Raw genomic sequence first — 9,337 nt, 5'->3', positions numbered from 1 at the left:
TTCTAATTTGTTTGGCTTCCAAATTCACCAGTGAGACTGAGACACTATCACAACTAAAAAGAGGGTTGAGTACCCTTTAAATTTCAAGAACAAGTACATTCACCAGCTTTTTTCTTTTAGTTTGCACACTGAACCGGTGTTGGAGCTCTTCATTTTGAACTGTCAAAGTGCACCAGATTTATGAATTTCACTTTAAAATGTACAAAATATTCTTCCAGGGGGGCATGCCCCCGGACCCCCCCAGAGGAACCGAGGACCACCCAGCACAGACTCACAAAACCCTGTGGGAAACACTGGGGTAATTCACCCAAAAAATCATCATTCTGTCATCATTTACTCTCCCTCGTGTATGAATTTTTTTCTTCTATTGAACATGAAAGTAGATATTTTGAAGAATGTGTGTAACCAAAGAATGGTTCTATAGAATGGAAAAATAAATACTGTGCAAGTCGATGGGGACCATCAGATCTTTGATTACCCACATTCTTCAAAATGTCTTTTTTTTGTATTCAGCAGAAGAAAGAAACTGATATGATAGGAAATATGTTAATGATGACAGAATGATCATTTTTGGGTGAACTATCGCTTTGAAAAAGGATTGAAGCTTTATTTACAGTCAGGAGCTTTTCAGTATTCACCGTTAAAGAATGAGGCGTCGTGACTGTGTGTTGTTGGGTTTCGTATTTATAGATGTTTTTAGCTCAACCCATCTATAACAGACACATATCCGAGTGTCTACAGTGATGTGCACAGTGGTCTCTGCTGTAACGGCCTGGAAGACAAGCTTTTTAAGAGGAAGTCTCATTTTAAAGACTTGTTTTGATGAAAAGAGAATTTGCATTTATCTGTAGGATTATGTTTTAATGCATAGGTACTGCAGTGAGGCTGTAAATAGCAGACAGGCGGAGTACTAGTTTGTATAAGCTTGCAGAAGTTATGCGGAGATAAAATATCTGCTGTTAAATATGTATCTCGCAGATTCTGTAAGGGATATACAAACCCATGCACTGAACTATGTGCATTAAGACAAAGATACAAAGATGGGGGATTACTTCCCATAATCCAGTGCATCTGTCACAAAGTTGCTGTTTCACCTTCCTGTGATGGACATCTGGAGAGTTTCAGCCAGCTGACGATTCATTTGATCACAGAACTATGTCATGCACTCTAAGCATTTGAGGTTATTTAGTAGGATATGGCTGTTACACAAATGCAACTGATAAACCTGCATTAAAGTTTTGGATTGCTACTGATCTGTGCAGGGCTTTGTGGAAAAGATCACATATGGAAGTGTATAGTAATATATCATGTTCAAAGCAAACGGACCACAGCGTCAGCATCGTTTGTCCTGCACGTGATCACTGCCTGTTGCTGGAGTCTTGGGGGAATCGATATTATCTTTGAAATGAAGGCCAGAAGCCCTAAAGCAGTCTAAATGTGACTGCAAGTTTCTTAGATGTAAGCAATCACAGTAATGCATTATTTATAATAAAAAAGCCCCAATATTTTATACGAAGCCCTTGCTTTGAGGCCTGTTTTAGCATGGTCTTCAAGTGTACAACTGTTTCGTGAAACAGAACTATAGTTTGTAGTTTTATAAATCACTAAACATCAGAAATCAATCAGGAACAGTGCAAAAAATGCTTTTATTAAATATCAGGCACAAATTTGCTGAACAAAAAAAAATAAAAAATCACTTCTCCGACATGACAAAACGAACAAACTCAAAGATTTCTACTGCGGTGAAGAAATATCTCAAAATGTCAAGAAGTAGTAGTTATTCTGTTCCCGCGTCCTGCGCCGGCTCGTACTGCAGCAGCTGTAATTCACACAAACACAAACACTATAATCACAGAACTACGGTTTCTACACAGCGTTTGAAGCTGGAGTTTGAGTAAAGCGGTGTAGAGAATCGAGTGTAAGATCTCACCCGGCTCCTCAGCTCTTTGTTCTCCTCCATCAGCTGATCATATTTCTGCTGTAAAGTGTTCAGCTCCAGCCGCAGACTCTCGGCATCATCGGCCTCGGGTCCGACCCCCAGCTGATGCTTGATGAAGCTGATGGGGGGCTTAGTTAAGGCTGTTTAACCTGCCGGGACCCTGACGCTCAATGGTGCCAGAGCGGAGATCTTCTCTCAGAAATGACCCACATTTCACTGACCGAACCGTGTAAATGACCTCAATTACTCTCAGTGCAGCGGTCTTATTTTTATAACACACTTAACATCTAACGTCATTTAACTCTGTATCTTCATAACATCACAAGCTTTGACATTACTGCATTCACAAATGTGTTAGCACACGTGACGCAACATGCTGCTTCAGGAACGTCCAGTGTAGCTTCATTACAAGATAAACTGAATAGATTTTGGGGGTCAAAGGTCAAGATCACTATAACTTCTTCACATTCTTGTGAATGTGTTATATCACGGAAGGCATTTACTTAATCTATATAAATGTCCAGTTTGACTCACAAAATACTTTTTGTCATAAATCAAGAATTTATTTGCTAATTATGACTATGACTATATTTTCTAATAGGGTACAGTGATGGAATACTGACACGAGGTCAAAGGTCAGCTTCACTGCAAAAACATGATTACCCATAAACATGAAAAATGATTAACAATAAACCACATAAAACTGTAGCCATAGTTAACCATAGCCATTATTTAGATACTATTTTATGGATAATATTACAAAAACTAAGTTAACTTGGATACTATATAGTAAAACTAATTAAAGTTAATTTGCTCAAAAGAAACGTGTGTTTAGATAAACATTGTGCTGCTTACTATAGTCTTTAGTCATGGTTACAATATTACTGCAGTAAATGAATGGTACATTTTCATAAAGGTATAATTTATTAACACGGATTACAGATCATTATCAATGTTTTAACAACTCAGAATTTAATCAGACCTTTAAAGTATATCTCAAAAGCTTATTATAATACATTTCACATCTAGGTTTGTCATAAATAATTAAGTTGGCTTGAGAAATCTTCTTCTTCTGAGACCACATTTTAAAGTGTGTCTCCTCCTAGACTTTTAAAGCTACAGCCACCAAACTCAGGTCAGACCTTCAGACTGGTCTGACTCGGGTTGCTTTATCTTTTCTAACTGATCCGGCTTACCTAAACCAGACTATCAAAGCCACCTAGAATCCCACAGACTTTCATTGAGGGGGTGAAAACTTTTATACAATTAGACATATGGTGTATTCAGCTGTCTAATGCTATAGCAAAGCTTAACAACTCCCTACTGAAATACAGCTAAAACCAGCCTAAACTGATTGACTGTTTTGGCTGGTCCCCCAAGCTGGTTTTAAAGTGGTTTTGGCCACTTTTTTAGCAGGTCAGGCAGGTCTTGGCTGTTTTTTTAGCTGTTTTTTAAATGAATCATCTGGTTTTAGCTGGATTAGCATAGAAACATGCTAACAATATGCTAGTACCTTGCTAATCATGCTAGAAACATGCTATCGACATGCTAGTACCTTGCTAATCATGCTAGCGACATACTAGTAACTTGCTATTCATGCTAGCAACATGTTAGAAACATGCTAATGACATGTTAGAAATGTGCTAATCATGCTAACGACATGCTAGCCACTTGCAAATCATGTTAACAACATGTTTATCGTTAGAAACATGCTAGTAACATGCTTATCATGCTAGTGACATGCTAATTGTGCTAGCAACATGTTAATCATGCTAGCAACTTGCTAGTAACCTGCTAATCATGCTTAAAATATGTTAACAAAATGCTAGTCATGCTAGAAACAGTCTAGTAACCACCCCAGGTACCCTAGCAATGTGTTTTATACCTATCTGTTTTTCTGATAGACTGTATTGCCTTGAAACCATTCAAACTATTTTAGCTTTTAAACTACTCCGAACTGAAAACATTCAGATTGCAAGCTTTTAAAACTACTTCAAACATTCTGACTAAGCTTTTTCAAGCCAACTTAAAGTTTATCTTCAAACTTTACTCATATAGTTCCATATGCATTTATTTGGGTACAAGTACAGATACACTAATGAAACATTAGTCCCTGTAAAATGATTCCTTTTCTATTTTCCTTGAGTAAGAGTACAAAGATACTTGATTTTTAATGTACTTAAGTATTTAGGCCCAGCTTAACAGACAGGGTTTAGCTTAAGCCAGGACTAAGCCTTAGTTAAATCAGGATATGCAAGTAGCTTTAATAAAAATGCCTTCGAAAAGTACAATACTGGTGTGAATCTTGAGAAAAACAATGGCACTGACCTATTTTAATATTTGTCAGCGCAAGTTATTTTAGGTTTAGACAGCTCTAACGTGCATTTTTGTCCGAGACTAGCCTTAAACCTTTCTGGCACTTCACTTACTGTCTACCCACTGTCCTATCATAATAAAAATAAGTCTTTGAAAATAAATAAATAATAAAAAAGTCTGATTATCTGTGGCAGTTGTTTTCATGAATTCACACTTACAAATGATGGAATAGAGTAAAATAATAAAATAAGCGTATTTGGCGTGCTGTCTGAGGACAGTCTCCAAGCCTGGAGCTTCACTCAAACCCAGAGTAGCTGCTCCCTAACCCTCTCCTGGGAACAGGAGCCAGCCGAGAGCGAGGAGTCAGCTGGCAGAGGTAACTAGGTGAGTCGGCTGTGTATATACACCTCGTTCTACAGTATTTCTATGAATAAATCAGGGCGTTCTCACTCCCAATTCCTCACATATGTGGTCAGGATCCCTCAGCGTCGCTTTTTTAATGCTAAAGGTTCCCCTTTAGCATCATTTTTGACATGCAAGGTACTTCATTGCTTTCAGTTGTTTGACAGCTGATGCATCAGAAAAGACGTGCATGTGTCAGATCACCAGGCATGCAATTCCTTGCATTTGTAAAAGTATAAGTATTGAAAGTGTATAAATATTCATACTTTCTTAGATATTAGAGCACCAATATTTTATATTGTGTGAATATGGCCCAAGAAATGTTTTTTGTTAAGACATTTTTATAAAAGCTACTTAAATACCATAATTAAAGGCCAAGTCCTGGCTTAAGCTAAGCCCTGTCTGTGGAACCGGGCCCTAGTGTGCAAACAAACAAAATAAGTGCAAATAACTAAATCTATGATATATAAAAATGAGGAAAAGCAACGTGTGTACCAGAGCATGTGAGCGAAGCGGAGCGGTGTGACGCTCCGCTAGGTTTTCCGCTCTATGGACGTGCGCTCCGCTCAGTCGCTCTAACCGCACAAGCAAGCGCTCCGTTAACATTCCGCTCACGCTCACCGTAAACCAGTCCCCGCTCAGATCCCGCTCCGACATAACATTTCTCTGGTAGGCCTAATTGTTTACTGTTTGTAACGAAATTCTTGGATTATTGTCTAAAATTAAGCATGCTGATAAATAGCAATCATGCTTCAGAGCGAAATTCTTACATTCTTCTTAATTTTATTAATTGTAATGTATTAATTTTATTTTATTAAATATATGAATCTAACCTTAGCAAAACTACCTAAAATGCAAAAACTGAAAAAGTGTATTTGATTTTCGTTAACTTTATTTTCAGAAAGGCGCTCTGCGCTCTTAAGGAAATATTACCACTCCGCTCCCCCTCCACTCCGCTCACATGCTCTGGTGTGTACATGTGTTTTGGCAATTATAAATATAAAAATGTAACATAGGGCAAAATATCCTAATGAACACTGCAAAAAACATACTAGATTTGCATTATTTGAAATGGCTTCGGCAGCTGCATGAAGATGCACGTGCATTAATTTGTGGACATGTCCACATTAAAGCAGTCCATGCAGCGGGCTTAAACGTCTCGCTCTCTTACAGCACATTTAGCTCACAATCAACTGACAGTCGTGACTTCATTTACAATATTCTAGCATTCTGTTTTAGTCACTCACACGCCATCAGTCTCGAGCACACTCCCGGTCACCGTGACTCGCTCGAACCGCATCATTCGACACCATGAATGAATCTTTCAGTGTGATTGATGAACCGATTTAACAGTTTGATTGAAAAGAATCGGTTCGTTCACGAATAGGACACCGCTTTTGCATCTCGGAGCACGTGATGATTTCTAAATTGTGTTTATGAAATTAAGTGGATTCTTGATATTAAACCTTGGAATCAAGTGAAGTAAAAGTTTATACAAATAAAAATGCTCTGATAAAGTAGAGATTCTTGAAAAATGTACAGTAACAAAGTAAAAATACTTAATTTACAGTATCGCCCACCCCAGCTAATTTGGCAAACATGACGTTCATGATCTTTTAGCTTCTTTTTGATCTGAATTGTATGTGAAAACACTTGAGGTTTGACACAGACTTGTCCCACCACCTAGAATGCAACTGAGCCTTCATACTTGAAACAACCGTGGAAAACTACTTTTAAACAGGAATTGGCTGAATATTTGTCTGTTAGCACAGGATTAGCATTACCTGAGGTATTTTGTCCTGACCTTTTTACAGAAGGTAAAAGTCTGCATAATCTGTCCTGAGATTGTCTGTAATGATCACATGACAAGAGAAGCTCTGGTAATAATTACTTCACCCCACCTCTAAATGTTAAACTAATCCTGTCCGAACAGGGCTTATGTCTCATACTCCCGCACACCTTCTTGGATGAACTAACTTAAATTAGGGTTAGGGTTAATCCTTTTGACCCCTCTTTACATAAACTGTCCATTTGTTGTTTATTACACAAGGCCTAAATACATGGTCTATCATGACATTTTTATTTTTAGTAAATGATGCCGTTGGAGTGACTTGGTAAAACTGCTTGGTAAGGTTTAGGAAAAGATCATGGTTTGTCTCAGTAATTCCATAGTGCCCAGTCAAATCAAGTCACCTGTATTCACATAGGGCTTTTTACAATACAGATTGTTTCAAAGCAGCTTTACAGTTGTAAGTCAGTTGATTTAGTTCAATTGTAAATAATCATCAGTTATTAATTTAGTACATTTCATCTATACAGCAGCTCTGTAGAAAACAGTGGTGTCATCATCCGGCTCTGTTGAGTTTTCATATAATATTGTCAGTGCAGTGAGATCAATAATATAGTTGAATAGGTGTCCCCAACTAAGCAAGTTGTCTATTAGTGTCATAAGTTGTCTAATTGCGTCTATTTCAGACACTATGGAGTTCTCTTAAAGTCTATCAGACTACCCTGCACAGTGAAACAGATGCTCAAGGCTACCCGGTACAATGAACCTGGTCCCATTCCACCGTTTAGTCCCTCACATGAGCTGTAGTTGGATATTAGGAGTCTCTGTGGCCATACACAGTAGCTGAACAAAGTCAATGTATGTCCATTTTACTTAAAGCCCATTTCCACCGCGGGAACTTTCCCCAGGAACTAGGGACTTTGGGCCGGTACTCGGTGTGTTTCACCACAGGAACCAGGACCTAAATACAGTTCAGCGTAACAATGTCCCCCTCAGAAAGTCCCTGCTCGTGAAGTAGTACTTTTTCAAAGGTCAGGAGCTTTTGGGGATGGGACTTGGGCACTGAACATGGCCAAACACGACGCATAGTTCGCATATCTAAAACAGAAAATTTGCAGAAATAAGATGGAGCAATCTTATACCCGGTACAATGAACCTGGTCCCATTCCACCGTTTAGTCCCTCACATGAGCTGTAGTTGGATATTAGGAGTCTCTGTGGCCATACACAGTAGCTGAACAAAGTCAATGTATGTCCATTTTACTTAAAGCCCATTTCCACCGCGGGAACTTTCCCCAGGAACTAGGGACTTTGGGCCGGTACTCGGTGTGTTTCACCACAGGAACCAGGACCTAAATACAGTTCAGCGTAACAATGTCCCCCTCAGAAAGTCCCTGCTCGTGAGGTAGTACTTTTTCAAAGGTCAGGAGCTTTTGGGGATGGGACTTGGGCACTGAACATGGCCAAACACGACGCATAGTTCGCATATCTAAAACAGAAAATTTGCAGAAATAAGATGGAGCAATCTTACAACATTATTCACAACTCTGGTTTGTTTCTGTTGTATTCATTTCTTACAAATCATCTTCTTTCTGCCTGATGCACAAGTTCACCTTAGCCATCTCATGGACAATGTCAGCAATAAATAAGAGTAATTTAGCTGGGTTTATATACACCTACAAACTAGTTACCCAGTGAGCCCATGTAATGAACCACTTCTTTGTTTTCATGGTAAGGAAACTACCATGGATACAAATGATGTTATTGACATAGCATATACATTATTGACAAAAAGTAACAAAGTATAGCAATATAATAAAAAAACATGAAAAATTTAATAATTAAAAAAGGATTGGTTTCATTAATGCATCAGCAATTATAATCCAGTATTTATTCTGAATTGTACATAATGATTATGCTTTTAGTACTAAGTATAATTGGCTGCTTATACAAATAATTTTTTACTTGAAGAGGTCCACAGTGCATTAATAATTTGAGCACCTCACTAATGATCTAGTGTAGTATGTTCATGTATGTGCATTTAACTACAGTAATAGCTGTCGTTTTAATATTGTTAATATTAATTTAACATGTATTACTCCAAATACTGGAGAATATGGTGCTACACTTCTAGCTGCCTTTGCCCAGTAGTGCAAAAGAGCTTATTTAGACTGATTAAAGTGACAGTGTGTGTGTGTATTTGTGCAGCTGGTCAGGATGCTCTCGATGGTGCCTCTGTAGAAGGTGCACATGATGGGGGCCGGGGCTCTGGCTCTTCTCAGTTTGCGGAGGAAGTAGAGACGCTGCTGTGCTTTCTTGGCCAGTGCTGCGGTGTTGTCAGTCCAGGAGAGATCCTCTGTGATGTGCACACCCAGGAACTTGGTGCTGCTCACCCTCTCCACAGTCACACCATTGACGGTCAGAGGGGCATGCTGAGTGCGCACTCTCGGTTACTTTAAACAGTACATTGCACAAAGAATGAGGGAGCTTGGTCGATTCATGTTGGTTGCTAAATAAATGGACAAGACTGTCAATGGTCTTGAAGATTTGTGTGCGCCAGCAAGATTTCAGTTTGCTGTTAATGTTGCCAAGCATCTTACTCAATTTAGTCCAGGCAAAAATGAGTATGGAAAACCTTCAACGGCAGTGAAAATTGGATTCTGTCTGAAAGGGGCTGTGGAGGTCCTGATTGGGCAGGCTCTTATGAATGAGGATGATCTATCAGAGAAGAAAGCCAAATGATTCTTTGAACTATTGGAGAAAAACTGGAGGAACAGTGTTTCTATCACCGCTCACCAAACCATACAAGAAAAACGATGGAATAAAGATGATGACATCCCCCTCACCAAAAATGTGATTGCTCTGAGAGACCATCTCAGGATGGTAGAAGAT

The 9,337-nt window shown here is 38.8% G+C and overlaps 1 protein-coding gene across 1 annotated transcript in view; it reads left to right on the top strand.

The window, feature by feature from the left end:
- LOC107574815 (gap junction alpha-9 protein-like) overlaps positions 1 to 302 on the top strand; it is a 2,108-nt gene extending 1,806 nt beyond the window's left edge. The window contains exon 3 of the mRNA XM_016261247.1: positions 219 to 302. Within this exon, the coding sequence (XP_016116733.1) occupies positions 219 to 302 (84 nt within the window). The remainder of the gene's footprint in view (positions 1 to 218) is intronic.
- The last annotated feature ends 9,035 nt before the right edge of the window (positions 303 to 9,337 follow it).

Source organism: Sinocyclocheilus grahami, unplaced genomic scaffold, assembly GCF_001515645.1.
Source record: "Sinocyclocheilus grahami isolate Dianchi unplaced genomic scaffold, SAMN03320097.WGS_v1.1 scaffold2352.1, whole genome shotgun sequence".
Taxonomy (NCBI): domain Eukaryota; kingdom Metazoa; phylum Chordata; class Actinopteri; order Cypriniformes; family Cyprinidae; genus Sinocyclocheilus; species Sinocyclocheilus grahami.
This window is presented reverse-complemented; position numbering and strand designations above follow the sequence as displayed.